General features: G+C 35.4%; 1 protein-coding gene across 12 annotated transcripts in view; it reads left to right on the forward strand.

Annotated features, from left to right (window-relative positions):
• LOC106879951 (innexin unc-9) overlaps nt 1-17,324 on the forward strand; it is a 200,411-nt gene that overhangs the window by 132,690 nt on the left and 50,397 nt on the right. For 2 of the 12 annotated variants that reach the window (XM_014929711.3, XM_089343917.1), the window contains exon 4: nt 7,112-10,033. The exons of 9 other annotated variants lie outside the window; for them this stretch is intronic. In XM_014929711.3, coding sequence (XP_014785197.1) covers nt 7,112-7,227 — 116 coding nt within the window. In that variant the 3' untranslated portion in view covers nt 7,228-10,033. Of the gene's footprint in view, nt 1-7,111; nt 10,034-17,324 lie in introns of those variants that run through there. One more of the 12 variants, XR_001410684.3, reaches the window with a different exon arrangement.

Genomic DNA, 17,324 nt, shown 5'->3' on the forward strand with positions numbered 1-17,324 from the left:
TATATATATATATATATATATATATATATATATATATATATATATATACATACATTCAAATATGGGGGTTTAGTTCACAGGTGATCTAAACGATTAGGTACACTAAGTAAGTGCGGTATAATGGATTCCTAGGGCTCCAAGGTTATAGCCGAGACGGTAGTTATGGAGCCATTGCCAATTTCCGTGTGTGTGTGAGTGTGTGCGCGTGTGCATATGTGTGCATGAGTATGTGTGAGCCTTCGTGTCAGTGTTTGTCCCCAACCGCTACTGATGGTTTGTTTACGAAAAGAGATCAATAGAATAAATACCAAACTAAGAAATAGATATTGGGATCCATTCGTTCGACTAAAAATTCTCCAAGGTCGCAGTCTAATGACTGAAACAAGTAAAAGATAAAAGATAAAAGAATTGTGTTGTATGTGTGTGCGTGCGTGTGTTTTATGTATCTGTCTCTTTGTGTCTGTGTGTGTGTGTTTGTGTGAATGTGTGTGGTAGCGTGTGTGTATGTGTGTGTGTGAATGTGTGTGCGCCCATTTGCATATGTGTGTTGCGTGTGTAATCTGTATGTATTCAAATATTCATTTCTTATACACGTGAAAATTTGTACTGTACGGCATGCGTTAGATTACATTATTGGAGGATTAATGTAATCTTGTTAGCGATTAGACAGATCAAATTGATGATAGACTCTGGTCATGTGGCTAACAGCTCGGGACGTCCGCTAAACATTTTTGTTAGAAGTAGTTTTGTATAACTTCTCTACGGCTGTGCTAAACTTTATGATGAATCTCTTAATTATAAACTTAATAGTTCCAAAATAACATTTCTGTTATTCATGAGCATATGCAGATGATATCATCTATACATTCACACAATATCTATTGATACATTTTATGTTTTTTTGTTTTGTTTTTGCTACCAACTTTTCAGCTATATATTATATATGTCGTGGCTGTGCATAAATGTGCATTTATTGGAAATGTAAAGCGAGTGATCGTATTATGAAAATTTAACCCTTTTACAGCTAAAAGCAGATATAGGCGCAGGCGAGATGTTTGGTAAGAAGGCGGCGAGCTGGCAGAACCGTTAGCATGCCGGGTGAAATGCTTAGCGGTATTTCGTCTGCCTTTACGTTCTGACTTCAAATTCCGCCGAGGTTGACTTTGCTTTTCATCCTTTCGGGGTCGATAAATTAAGTACCACTTACGCACTGGGATCGATGTAATCGACTTAATCCCTTTGTCTGTCCTTGTTTGTCCTCTCTATGTTTAGGGGAAATAAAGAAATAAGAAGCTTGTTTCACAACCACATAGTACCGGGTTCAGTCTCACTGCGTAGCACCTTGGGCAAGTGTCTTCTACTATAGCCTCGGGCCGACCAATACCTTGTGAGTGGATCTGATAGACGGAAATTGAAGTCCGTGTTATATATATATATATATATATATATATATGCGGTGTGTGTGTGTGTGTGTATTTGTGTCCTTGTTTGTCCCCACGACCGACTGACAACCGGTGATAGTGTGTGTTCACTTTACCGTAATATAGCGGTTCGGCGAAAGGGACCGATAGAATAAGAACTAGGTCTTAAAGAAAAGTCCTGAGCTCGATTTGTTCGGCTAAAATCATTCAAGACGGCGCCCCAGAATGGCTCCAGTGAAATGACTGAAACCAGTCAATGATAAAAGATATATACACTCAAAATTACATTATTCTTAACTGAAGAAAACAGTTTTATATAGTAATCTTACTTTTGTTGAGGAATATCATATTTGAAACTATTTTTTCGTTGAGATATGTCAAGTTTACTGAGACAACGTGAACTGCAGATATTACCAATTCTATTTTTTTTTGGTAGACAGTTATCATCATTAATGGAATAATCATGAAATTTAATCTCGCATTTAAAGAACTAAAGTAGTCATAAAGAAAATTTGGTAGCGTCTTTCAATAATAGAACTGAATAACTTTATTTTTCGTACTTGACTGATTGATGCCCACAAACCCAACTAAAAGACTATAATGTCACAGAAATTTTGTTTAAGTGTTGCAGACTTTTACAAGTATATTGAATATAGTTAATATCTATAACGATATCTAAAGGCACAACATTTTCATTTCTAACCAGGAATATGCTGAAGGTCAACTATAGATTTATTTAATAAAATTCATGTTGCAGACTGGTACCTGGTGCAGTTGTAATATTGATGTTAACACAAGTTATTGACTTCGAGAATCGTCATAAAAGTATAATAAATAGTATGGAAAATTTGAGCAAGCACCGAATCTCTACGTTTTGACTTGAGATTATGTGGAGGTCAGTTTGCTTTTCACCCCACCTGAATTAATAAAACAATGAACAAGATATGTACTAGATTCAATTTAGCTAACTATCAGCATCCACCACAAATTTATACCATTGTTCTGAACATTAAAATAGAAAACAATCAAAAGGGATGTATGAAAAATAATTTCTTTATAGATAACATGTTTTTTCATGTTCAGGAAAGCAAATTATTATACGTGATACATTGTATCGTATTTGTACGGAGATCATAGAAACTATTTAAAGCTGAAACACCTGGGAGGCTAAAATACTTATTTTTCTAAAGGTAGGGTTATATATTCATGCTAAAATAAGAGATTTATGTAGATATCAAACAAAATATTTGATATGCACATAATGAAATTAAGAATGAATGGTTGTAAAATCGTATTTGAAAAGATGCTGAAGCTGTTGATGCAAATCGATATTTTCAATCCTGTTACTCCTACACATATCCTACAAAAGGTACACCAAATAGAAGACACATACACCCACACGCACGCACGCACGAACGCGCACGCACACACGCACACACACACACACACACACACACACACACAAACACAAGAACACATGCACACAGGCACATACACATATATGCTGAGTGTATGTGGATATATGTATGCATAAATAAGTATGTAAGCAGTTGTTAATAAATATATACACATGCACATATACATCTATTTATGTATGTATGTATGTATGTATGTATGTATCTATCTATCTATCTATCTATTTATCTATTTATCTATCTATTTATCTATCTATCTAAGTATCTGTCTGTCTGCAGAAATTTTACATATACATCTATCTATCAATCGTGCGTGTTTGTGTATGTGTGTGTGTGATTCATTTAGTTTACCGTCTATTCAGAAAGAAGAACATTCGGATTTGTAATGAGTGGAATACACTTCCATATGTCTATTTTGTAGAGCAGATTACACCGCAACGAAAAAAGTCCAAAAACCAATAACTATCTCATATACATGTTGGAATGATATTTGATTTATTTGCATTGGAAAAATAAACTACAGAAAAAAAAAAACCGCTCTTAATTTCCACCTTCTGAAAATAATTTTATTAAACATTCCACTTCACTTGTATAATTCATGCTGAATATATTGCTGGTCCCATTGATTTTTTTTCTTTCATATAACGCGGCTTCATCCTCAAATTTTAGTGGTGGTCTCTTTCCGATGCATAATTCTACTTGTATCTTGCAGTTTTATTCCTTAGATCAAATATAGTTTTAGATGAATCTCCCTAAGACAACTTGGAAAAATTCCAATTAATAGTACAAGAAATAAAACATATTATTGTCATAATCTGACAATGATTGAAAGAAATATATATCAATGCATTTCCAGTAATCGATTCTATCATATTTTCTAAGGACAATCCCGGTAGATTTAATGTATGAACATCTCCTCATATACTACTCCTTTTATACTGTTAGCAGGGAAATTAGTTCTTGGATACATGTTAGAAAGCATCGTCTATAAATCTGGCACTTTGGCTATGTGAAACTAAAAATGTATCCATTTAATAAGCTGAAAAAGAAAATTACTGTGACTGCAAATATCCCACTCAACATACACCTACTGCGTGTAAATATATATACATACATATACACACTCACACACACGCACACACGCGCACACATACATACATTCTTACATCCACCCATCCATCCATCCATACATACATACATACAGATAGATAGATAGATAGATAGATAGACGCATATATATATATATATATATATATAAACACAAGCACACAAATATATACATATCTACATGCATAAGTACGTGAGTGTGGCAGGGTGCATTTCTTTTGATGAAACGCAAGCAACGTGCTTTTGCCATTGGTTATTTAATCATTATTAATATTGTCATAAAAGATGTTTACTCTCTAAAATTATGATATTAATATTAATTGTTGTAAGGTGTAAAAGCTTCTAATACTGATTTCAAACTATCGCCATATAGATCAATGTAGGAATTTAGTCAATTAATTCAACGCCAATTTCTTATTCACAGTCATGCTAGTGCTGCTTATATATTTCATTAACAAATTTTTGATACTTCTGTGAATTATTTTAACTAATAAATTCGACTTGGTTATGATATTAATTAAATATTACCGCTAGTAAAAATACATTTTCTAAAATGATAAAAGAAATTTGAAGGATTGCAGTGGTCCAAAAGGTTGGATGTTTGACTCATGCTTGTAGAATATGTGGTTTCGTGTCCCACGGGCAGCTCTCGACTTTATCTGTTCAAAGTTTTCTTTTTTTTTAATCTAATATGTACACTATATTATTTGTAGCTTTATCTACTTGGAGTTTCACCGTCCCAAATAAAATATTGCATTTTAGTTAGCGTATCATGTACTAAAGCTTAATATTGTTGCTGATATTGTTTAGGTCCAGGTTAATGTTAGATCGAGCAGATTTATCATCAAAACCTTTCTAATGTTGACCATTTCATACTTTTATATATCCAGAACAAAATCTTCCAATGTATCCATTTTTCTAAAGATAGTAGGGTGTAATCTATTTCTTTCTGATCGATGTACCGCGTAAGAGTTCGTTCATTGACTCAAGATATCAATATTGTTTTATTATTAGGTTTTGAATTGGTAAAAATTGTAAATTCACCATATCGTTTAGATTCGATGTTTTCATGCTTTGGATCTATTCCAAAACGCAGCCAGTCTTGTTTTGCAACCATCGGATACATACATACATACATACATACATACACACATGCATACATACATACGTACGTACATACGTACATACATACATACATACATACATACATAAATGCATATATATATATGTGTATGTATATATAAATACAAAATGGGACAAGAACGCAAAACATCCAGACAGTTAAGTGATAGAAGAAATGGACAAGAAAACATCCAGACAGACGATACAGAGAAAACAAGGACAGGTCATTCGGAGTTTTCTTTCCTCATTCGAGTTCCAGATTATCTTTGCAATTTCGGCTGGTTATACTCCAGATTGCTCCAATCTGGCTAGCCTCAAGGAAAAACTAAGCTAAGAGCATCAGATTCCTTGGAAGAAAGCAGCGAATGTGTACGAAAACAAGGACGAAAAGAAGGGAGAAAATTACATAAATACGAATAACAGGACTAAGGACAAATTAGATTAAGCCGGGGTGTGTGGAAGTAAACCTTACGGCAGGGATACAAATTTTCACAGGTACAGGGAAGAATATAGATGTTGCACAGACAACGGCCGAACCAAGAAAGAAAATCAGGCTTGGCCGAACGCCGGTGACGTGGGAAGAGAAGAGAGGTAGAGGCAGAGAGACAAAAGAAATAAGGAGGGATATATATATATATATATATATATATATATATACATATATATATGTCCGGCCATCGCCATGATTGATCGCTAGCTACTAAAGCTTTCTTTTTTATTCTCTCTCTGTTTATTTTCTCGTGTTCCTTTCTGCTGAAGAGCGTAGGCTCGAAACATAAAAGACTTTCTCACCTTCCCGAGCGTTAAACTAATATACCTGTTTGTTCTTTATACACCTGTCTTCATATTTTTTTTTGCTTTTTGTAAATTCCAACTATATATATATATATATATATATATATATATATATATATATATATGTATGTGTGTGTATTGTGAAAAACTAAGTTCTTTTATACTAATTCTATTATCTACATGATATATCAAATTTGCAGCCAATATTACTTGACATATAAAGAGGAGAGTTAACAGAATCGTTAGCACGCCTTTGCGTTTTGTGTTCAAATTCTGTCGAAGTCGACTTTTCATTTCATCCTTTCAGGATCGATAAAATAAATACTAGTCGGGCACTGAGGACGATTTAATCGACTTACGCCCTGTCCGAAATTACCTACCTTGTGCCAAAATTTAAAACCGATTTTATTTTGCATATAAAAATACCTGAATACCGGTGGCTGACATAATCTTTTGAATGCTGGAAAAAATCATTCCAGTTTGAATTATGTATCTTTAACTTATTAGTTCTAAACCACCTTCAAACTTCTATGGGCTCGACAAATAGGTACGAGGGACACTTTGCATCTGTAGGTTACGTACATCTATTAGATGTTTATGATTTTATTGTTTAAATAGAATACATCTTTGTTTTCGGAGTACGTTTCAAATTCTGATGTGACTTTGATTCTTGTTTGATCCAAGGTCACTTATACCATTAATGCCGCCGAGAACATCACGCATCATTAATTTTCTCTCATATATCGTACAGAGTTGTCGTGATTAGTTATAATGAAGTCAATATGATTGTATGAGTTCACAAGGTATACATGACCGAGCTAGCAAAGAATGAAGTTACATGCTTTTTCTGTAACATTCCATCTTAGTCGGTTCTCATTTAAAATATTGTCGAGTAGTCTGTTATTCATTCCTTTTCGCTTTATCAAAACAGATACCAGTAAGAAACAATTAGGAATAAGATGATTCACTATTTGCTTAGTCAATGTAAATCAAACACATATATTGTACAAATCATTAAATAATTAAGCTTTTGATGTTCCAAGTGTGCGTCGAGTTTTTTTTTTTCCGCAAGTCTCTGTAAAGCATGAATAATAGATATATCGCAGAAGAAAATTGTGTTTAACTCAATTTCATTCTTAGGATGTCTAGCTTATGTTTGTCGTTGTTGTTATTGTTACTTAGCTTCAGGTGAGCTGTAAGTGTGTGCCTTTATTTATATAAAAAAAAAATTACATTTTGTCTTATTTTCAGAGATTATATCGCGGGACTATACTATCGGACGTGACCTTACTTTTTCTAAAATGATGAGATCTGATTCAAGGGAGATTTCACTGATATTTCTACTAAACCAAGCTACCGTGGAGTGATATATTCATTGCATCGATTTTCATTGGATAACTCTTAAAATGAAAACACTTATGGCACACGTAGTTTCCAGAGTTATTATTTATTTATTTGTCCTATATCAATGATTAAGAAAAGTTATTAGGTTACTAGAACTCACCATTAACTGATAACATTTTAAATATATTTCTAAATTTATCTCTAATGCAAACAGAATCAGTGTCCCCTGCTGCGAGCACCATAAAGCAAGACTACATCTCCTAATGAGTGGAAAGGATCCATTTCATTTTCATTAAAAAAAACCAATTCCGTTCATTTTTTTAAGGCTTTCTCAGAGGTGGAAGAACTCTGTCTAGTTGAATAAACGAAGAAATATATGATCAGTCCGAACGTAACTCAAATGTTAAAAATTCAACTTCTTAAAACGTATGCAAGGAACCAGGTGGTGTTAATTAACTTTCTGATCGATAAGGGTCTGTTACATAAATTTATGTACCACCCAAACAGACTTTCTTCTAGTTGCTTGTCTAACCAACTCTTTTCATTGAAAAGAGCTTGGCTGACCTTGAGGCAAAGATTGTGGATACGTTTTCAATGAGTTGAGCAGCGGACCTAACCTAGAACCATGTAATTGCGGAACTAATTTTTTAACCACACAGAGCACTATGATGTCATGCTCTTGGGTAATTCATGAATATTCTACAATATCATTTTCCTTGTTTGAAAGAAGGATTTTATTAGAGACTTAAATAAGGTGGCGAGGTAGCAGAATTTTAGCACGCCGGCTTAAATGATTATTAGCGGCATTTTACCTGTCTTTACTTTCAAATTCTGTCAAGGTCGACTTTGCAATTCATTCTTTAAGGGTCAATAAAATAAGTACTACTCGAGCATTGGAGTCAGTTTAATGCACTATTTTTCCTCCCACAAAATTTCAGGTCTTGTGCCTATAGAAGAAAGACTGTTAGGGATTTATATGAAGGCGGCGACTTGATAGAATCGTCAGCACACCGGATAAAACGAGTAGCAGCGTTTCACTCATCTTTACGTACTCGATTTAAGTTCTGCTGAAGTCGACTGTACCTTTCGTTCTTTGGGGGTCGATGAAATAAGTAATAGTCGAGTACTGAGTCAATATAATGGACTATTCCCCCTCCCCCCGAAAAAAAATTCTTGTCTTGTACCTATAGTAGAAAGATTATTAGGAATTTATATGAAGACGGTGAACTGGCAGAGTCGTTAGCACGCCGGACAAAATGCCTTGCGGCAGTTCATCCGGTTTTACGTATTAGAGCAAATACCTCCGAGTTTGATTTTGCCATTCATCCTTTCGGGGTGGGTGGGGGGGGCAATGAAATAAGTACCAGATGAACAGTGGGGTTGATATAGTTGATTAGCCCAGTCCCCCAAAATGCAGGCCTTCCGTCTTATAATAGAAACATATTGATTTATATTGTTGAGAAACGTTAGTTTATAACAATGAATACACCTCTGACATGCAAAAAGAAAAACGTCAAATAAGTGAAATGAATTTTCGATTGAGAGGACAGCAGTTTAAGTGTAATAGTATGTGTCAAACTGATGTCATTTAGAAACTAATTAATCTGTTTGTAATCTCCTGCCTGACCTTGTCCCATATGAGAAAACAATACGGTCGAATGCTGATTTAGGTAAGCCACTGGCATGTCTTACACTTAAATACAAACACACACATTCTGACGTAAGTCACATTGTAGACACATGTACACACACACATACACACATACTACATTCACACACACCACTGAAAACAAAGAGCCATAACTGTGAGTATGTATGTACACGTGCATGTGTATATTCATGTATATGTGTATGTATGAATAACGCATAAATTAATGAATGATTGGCTCAATCTATCTATCTATATATATGTGTGTCTGTCTATCTGTCTGTTTGCCTGCCTGTCTATCTATCTGTCTGTCTGCCTGTCTGCCTGTCTGTCTGTCTGTCTGTCTGTCTGTCCATCTCTCTATCTGTATATCTTTCTATGTATGTATGTATGTATGTATACATGTAAGTACTTCTCTCTGTCTCTCTCTGTCTGTCTGTCTCTCTCTCTCTCTGTCTGTCTGTCTGTCTGTCTCTCTCTCTCTCTCTCTCTCTCTCTATATATATATATATATATGAAGTACATAGAGAAAATACATAAGGGAAATTACACACATACATGCAATCAATATGTGTGACTATGCGTATTTGAGTGATTGCATGCGTGTCTGAACACATGTTTCGGCTTTAATTTTCTAATTTTTACAATTTCGTAAATGTCAAATCTAATCTGTGATAGACCCATTTCAAAAATCGTAATTAATCAATTATATTAAATTATCAATCAGTTGTGCGATTAGAAGTTATTAATATCAAATATTTCAATTTAAATAATTAATTCATAAATTCCCTTCATGTACATTGTATCCACGTATTAAAGTGGCTGCTGTTCGTGTTTATAAAATATAGCTGGTGTATTTCCCCTCGTTGTGACTAAATGAAATGTGTAAAGACGTTGGAAAGTGAAATTCATCAGCAGGATGTAATTTCCGCCAAGTAAAACTTAATTCGGGTATCACGTGCAATCGAAGGAACGTTAGCGCGCATCTGCTAGAAATAGCAGTGAAATCCCCTCAACTCACAGTTTATTTTATCGAAAGACGAAGAGCTCATTGAATATGTACTGTGTCGAAAAATAAAACAAAACAAAACAAGAAAAAAAAAACGATTTAGTGACAGAGAGTATATCTATGGTTCTTTATGTTAACGATTCCGAAAAAAAAAAATGAAAGACAAAATTAACCACAGCAGGATTTGAGCTCAGAACGTAAAGGGCTGAAAGAAATGACGCTAAACATTTTATGCCATGCTCAACCATTCTCTCAGTGTCCGGAACAAAGACACTTCTGGCGCACTCCCCGGAATGACAAGCCAAAGGAAATTATGAACCCTCTCATACAGGGACCTGGAGTAAACTACTCCACCCGTTGCTGCTCCTGTGACTCTGATATAAACAAACATAATGACAATTCAAATAACAATATTACTGCCAGTTTTTCCTTTGGTTTTTGATTATTAATAATTTTAATTATATTTCCTGAATAAAACATCAGTTGTAATATCAGTATTGGCTTTTTTTAAAATTACAGACCTTATCATATTTCAGGCATGATGGGATGTCCTAACCGAAATCTGATTTACGCATAAAGTAAATAAGTTACAGCGCACAGCATTTCAGTCTAAAGTAGTCATTTGAAGTTACAAGAGATAGCCTTATTCTGTTGCAATTGTATAACAATTTTTGCACTATTATCAACTGCCCGAACACTTTGAAATCAACTTTGCGTTTTATCCTTTAGGGGTCGATAAAATAAACTACGCCTTAAATACTGGGGTTAATATAACTGACTTGCACCCCTCGGCTCAAAATTGCTGGTTTTGTGCTAAAAATTGAAAAGAGTGAAGCGGATGATTTGTCAGAATCGTTATCGGACTGGGTAAAATGTTTATCAGCACCTCTTCCGGCTTTTTATGTTCTGAGTTCAAATGCCGCTGCGGAGTCGATCAAATCAGAGTCAATTGAGTACTGGTGCCGATGTAATCCATTTGTTCTCTCTTGTCAAAACTGTTGGTCTTGCTGCAAAATTTGAAACAATTGAGGTGGAGAGCTTGTAAAATCGTTAGTTCGCCAGATAAAATCAGTACCAGTCAAGTAAAAGGATCTAGGTAATCAAATTATTAACAATCCATGTAGAAGTAAGGATCACTACTTTACACTACTAGTTTAACAGCATTAAAGTATATAGTTTTGTACTCTTCTATAACTACATCACGTCTTCCTTGGGTGGGTTTATTGGTCCTATTTATTGGTCTCATAATATATGTTGATCCTATAATAAGAAATCAATTTCTGTTATTATATAGAGAATACTATGATATTCACTTCACCCTACTTGGAAAACTTGGCAGAAGACTAATTAATAGTTAACAGGAGGCATATCTATCTATCTATCTATCTATCTATCTATCTATCTATCTATCTGTCTGTCTGTCTGTCTGTCTGTCTGTCTGTCTGTCTGTCTGTCTGACTGACTGTCTGTCTGTCTACTTCTCTCTCTCTCTCTCTCTATCTATCTATCTATCTATCTATCTATCTATCTCTCTCTCTCTCTCTCTCTCTCTCTCTCTCTCTCTCTCTCTCTCTGTATATATATATATATATATATATATATATATATATATATAGAAAGAGAGAGAGAGAGAGAGAGAGAGAGGGGGGGGAGCTGGAATTTACAGAAAAACAAAATACGATGACAGGTGTATAAACAGCAAACAGGTGTATTAGTTAACGCTCGAGAAGGTAAGAAGGTCTATTACGTTTCGAGCATACGCTCCCCAACAGAAAGGAACACGATGAAATAAACAGAGAGAATACAAACAATTTTGGAGCTAGCAGTCAGTCATGGCGGCTGGATGGACACAAGTAGTTAGACAGGAGAGCTAGAAAGGAGGGATAATAAAGTATTGGTGATCCCAAAACGAAGGTGCGCGTGCGTGTAGATAGGTGCTGGTGACTTTGACGTGTGGATGTGTATGTGTGTAAGTACGTGCATCTGCAATGTGTGGGTGTGTGGATGATGGTGTGGGTGCTGGGAAGTGGTCAATGCTAGTGTGTGCGGGATGGTGTGATGTGGTGTGGTGATGTGTGGTATGGCATGATGTAGTGTGATGGTGTGGCGTGGTGGTGTGTACTGTTGCAATGTTATGGTGTGGGGATGTGAGGGTGGGGTGTGGAGATGTGAAGGTGGGGTGTGCAGATGTGAGTGTGGGGTGAGGATATGTGAGGGTGGGGTGTGGAGATGTGAGAGTGGGGTGTAGATATGTGAGGGTGGGGTGTGGGTTTGGGCTGTGGATGTGTGTGTAGGGTGGTGTATGTGAGTTTAGGGGTAGGATATGTGGGTGTAGGGTGGTGTATGTTGGTGTAGGGTCGGTGTATGTGGGTGTGCGGGTGTATCAGTGGGGGTATGTGCGGATGGGATGTGTGGGGTGGAATGTTTATGTGTGTGGGGGGGTTGAGATGGGTAGGGGTGGGATGGATTGAGAGTAACGACGAAGGGAGAAGGTGGGTAGGAGTGAAGAGAGGAAGTAGGTGAAGAGAGGAGAGGAAGGGAGTCAGATGAAGAGGCGGAGTTGAGTCCATTTGACGCAGAGATTCATTCTTGTTCACGGCGAAGGTGGGAGTCTGGATGGCCCCTGTGCAAAGACAATCCATATGGCCGTAATGCACTGATAACTGGACATCCTTGTTACTTATTTGCTTTATATATATATATATATATATATATATATATATATATATATATATATATATATATATATATATATATATATATATATATATATATATATATATATTTATATATACGTATATATATATGTACACACACACATACACACACGCACAAACACACACACACACATATATATATATACATAGATACATACAGATCGATCGATAGCTAGCTAGCTAGCTAGCTAGCTAGATAGATAGATAGATAGATAAATATTGAAGGATATATAGGTATATGATATAATAGAAACGTATGTATACGATGGGCTTCTGCATAGTTTCTGTTTACCAAATTCCGCTTTTTACATATTGATTAGCCCGAGATTATAGTAAAAGCCACTCACCTAAGATGTCACGCACTGTAGGGAGACCTGGAAACATATGTTTCCAAAACAAACTACTTAACCACACAGCCATATAATTACATATAGAGTAAAGTATTAGCAGCCGTTTTTATGAGAACAACGTGTCCTGTTTAACAATAGAGAGGCTTTGATGTTCTTGGTGTTCCAGGCTATTGCAATGCTACTTATCTAACACCTAATTTATGTTGAAGGTTCGATCGACATTTTCATCTAGTGTTTCATTTCTTTCGCCTAAGATACCAATGGAAACAGAACCTACCAATTGAAGTAATTTTCTCAAATAGCAATTGTTTGGAAATATTCCAATATATAGGAATATTTATACGAACAGTAAGATTACTACTTTCCGTTGAAACGCTTGTTTATTGTGTTATGTCTTCACAGATATCCATATATTTGTGAAAATCAATGAAAGCTATATCTTCTTCAGTTGATTTTCGTTTTGCGTTTACATCTGTATTTTTTGTTTTACTTTCGTCGGGGCTACATGCACACGTGATTTTGTTCGATGAAAAATACGTTTAATAATGACTGGAGAAACTTTAAATAATTAATACCACGTTAGTTAGATTGACTTATATGTCAGGCTTTTCTGGTTGGGCAAGGAGGTATGCTAACTGAGAGTACGTGTGTTCTTAAGTTAAAAATAGTCACTATCGATAGCATTATTCAGTTATCGAACCAGCAAGAGAGAAGGAGGAGGATGGAGAAAGCGAGACAAAGAAAGAGGAGGAAGAGGAGGAGAGAGGAAGAGAGAGAGAGGGAGAGAGAGAAAGAGAAAGAGAGAGAGAGAGCTTCTACGTGATCGTTCGACCTTCGAGAAATAAAAAAGTAAAAGCAGATCTCACTCAAATCAAACTTAGCCATCTTAATATAGCAAGGGCAAAGTGGACAATGCAAATACATAAGTCTCTGATAAACAAGAACTATAGATGGTCATTGTTGAACTACTGACCTCTGGGCTAAACAACAACAACAACAACGACAACACCAACAATTTCATTCTATCATATTGAAAAGTTTCTTCTTAAAATATAATCATATTCATTAGCGCAACTAGGATATCGACCCAGGTTGTTCTCAATTATTAAAATTGATCGACCATTAGCCGTCTAATTTGCGAAAAGCACAAAATTAAAATAAAAGTTAGATAATAATTATATTTGCATGGAGTTCTCCGTCTGAAGCTTCCCCCGTCCTCCCCTGTAGCTGCTGAGGTGAAATTCATGTTCTTTTTCTCTTCCCTCTGTCGTTCATTATTAGCCTGTCTGTTTAATCATTCTCTTACTACTCTTTTTTTCTCTTTCATTGTTTGTCGCTTTCTACCTCTCATCCCCCTATCCATTTCTCTCTCTTTATATATAGCATATATGCAGACACATGCATACAAACATACATGAACTTTCTTTAGTTAACAATAAAAAGAAACTCGTTATTTCTGTCATCGCATATCTAAAAATACAAACAAGCGAACGACCGACAACTATATTCAATAACATTCGATCTATACGTTTAAAGCAAGCAAAATCATATTCAACGCTTTTCAGCACTCATCCCGTTTACAAATAACAAAACTGTTTCGTTTATTACATTGATTACATTTATTACATTGTTTCATTTATTACATCGACAAAACATGAAAGTAATAGTCGCATTATATGAATTTTCAGCTTTAAAACAATGTTCATAACTTACTCTACAACTTTGTATTGAGTTCTTCGGACTCTTTTTTATATAATGTATATGGATAAGACATTTCTTACCACACTTCTCTCTCTCTCTCTTTCTCTCTGTACACAACACACATATGTATATACGTGCGTGTGTAATGCACATCACACATCTATCTATCTATCTATCTATCTATCTATCTATCTATATATATATATATATATATATATATATATATATATATATATATATATATATATATATATATATATATATATATATATATATATATATATATATACACGCGCGACTAGCGGAAGGCAGGGGGCTGAATTAGATGCTAGAAGTGCATGTGCTGACACAGTACTGCTCCAGCTCTGTCATTAGCTCCTCAGAAGAACAAAGGTTGATAAATAACCCAAACTCGCTGTTCTGGATTCCGTTTTTATGTCCCTCTTTACCAGGTTTCTAAACTAGACCAATTTTTTTTTACTGCACGAAATATATTTGCTTCATAACATGCCAACTATGTGATATTTTTTGCATGGAGAATCCGATCAAATCTTGAGAGACTTTTATAGAGCAGCTCCTACGTGTAGTATATAAATTTTGCTTAACGTACCCAGCAGCGCCTCAACGTCTGGTGTATAATTTTATGCCCTTAAACAACGTCTCCTGTATATTTTAGGAAGAACTGAACTTCGTTTATAATCACTTCGCTGAAACATTATGACTTCTTGATATTCTTTTGTGATAGTAGATTCTACACACTCAAATACTTACCTCTGTGCTTTTCACTCTTCCCCGTTTGTCTCTTACACACACACACACACACACACACACACACACACACACACACACACACACACACACACACACACACACACACATATACTCGATTTCGCATGATTCGTCCTCTCTTTTAAACTCTATTAATCCACTATCACATATACATGGTGTGATGTTCTATTCGCAATCACAGGGAAACACACCTATACCGACACATTCATAGACAACACGCTGTCAGCACACACTAACCTATACACACATTGAGACTATATTCATAGTAATGCGTATGGATATACACACTACAAAACACACGCACCCTGAAGTTTAGCTTTCGCGTATTTCTATATTTTCTATAACCCTTCAATGCTGTAAAATACGATTACGTTGAACGACTTCTGCCCATTCTCCAGCATGCTCTGTTCATAGTAGAGCCTTTGCTACACTTTCATTCTCCTTTACCTTTTACTCTCTAAATTTTGATGAAAGAAATCAGTCCAAAAAGTTAGATTTTCTCCATTTCATTACTGCTGCGTAAAATTAATTATCAACCCCCTATTTGTTGTTACTCATGGATATCATTACCTGGCTAAAGCAAATCTCACAGTCAGATAACACATGCATGGAAGTAATATACAGACATACACACTCTCCGCATGTATGCATGTATATACGTTTGTGTTTATGTGTATATAATTGTGTGTATATGTGATCGCGCAGGTATAGGCATTGAGAGACGGGAGGTGGTGTAATAGGTTGTCTAACTACAACAGATATTCGTTAAACCATTTTCGGAATTTCATGACAGACAGGAATTTAGCCTTAACTGTGACACGAGAAGTAAAGCGGAACATTCGTGTAATTATTGGCTTGCTGCATTTAGATAACAATTACAATGCGAACCATTATAAAGAAAAATAGAAAATATAACAAGTTTCGTATAACAATATGTTTAGTAGCATACTTCATTTCGATCATAGTCTTTGTACGGTTTTTGTTTCTGGTCTCAAGCCCAATAAACCGATATTGAAACGGGCGCTCTAAATCGACCAAGAATACATATATATATATATATATATATATATATATATATATAAATGCACACATGCACACATATTTGTGTGTGTGTGTGTGTGTGTGTGTGTGTGTGTGTGCGTGCGTGCGTGCATGTGTATGTGGAACGGGAAGTGTAATATGTGTCTGTCTGCAAAATCGATTATTCCAATCAAACAAATACCATTGTGTTTGATCTGATTTGCTTTATTTACATATATAACACGCACACACATGCTGCCACGAGCGCATAACTTACCTATTTGTATGTGTGGGTGGGTGTCTGGCTGCATATGTACACACACATACATACACACACATATATACACACGCGCAAACACACATACACAGATATATGTCGATTCTTCTTCTTCTGCTTCTAGCCCTTCTTTTTGTTATTACGATAACTATCATTATTATTGAAGTGAAACTGCGGAAAAAAAATTTCCGTTAACCAGCGTATATCGAATTCGTCACCATTGCCTTTTGCAATGAGCTACCAAATATGTTTGCAATGAAATTAAATTATTTTAAAATCCTTCAACAGAAGCATATATATATATATATATATATATATATATATATATATATATATATATATATATATATATATATACATACACACACACACATATATTGAGGTTGCCTACTCTTTATGCAGAATCTGACCATCTCTTGTACTTACACTTTAGATTCATCATGACGTCTGTTGTGGCTTATCTGATTTGTACCACCAAGGGCTGCTGTTAAGTTCTGATCTTTGTAGGTCTTAAAATGCCTTTAGAGGCCTCCGTTAGATTTGCAGACCTTATGGCATACACGATATTGAAAGGTGCGCAATGATATATAGGCAGAGTAGTTAGTGGAG

This window comes from Octopus bimaculoides, chromosome 2 (assembly GCF_046866305.1).
Source record: "Octopus bimaculoides isolate indiv1 chromosome 2, ASM4686630v1, whole genome shotgun sequence".
NCBI lineage: Eukaryota > Metazoa > Mollusca > Cephalopoda > Octopoda > Octopodidae > Octopus > Octopus bimaculoides.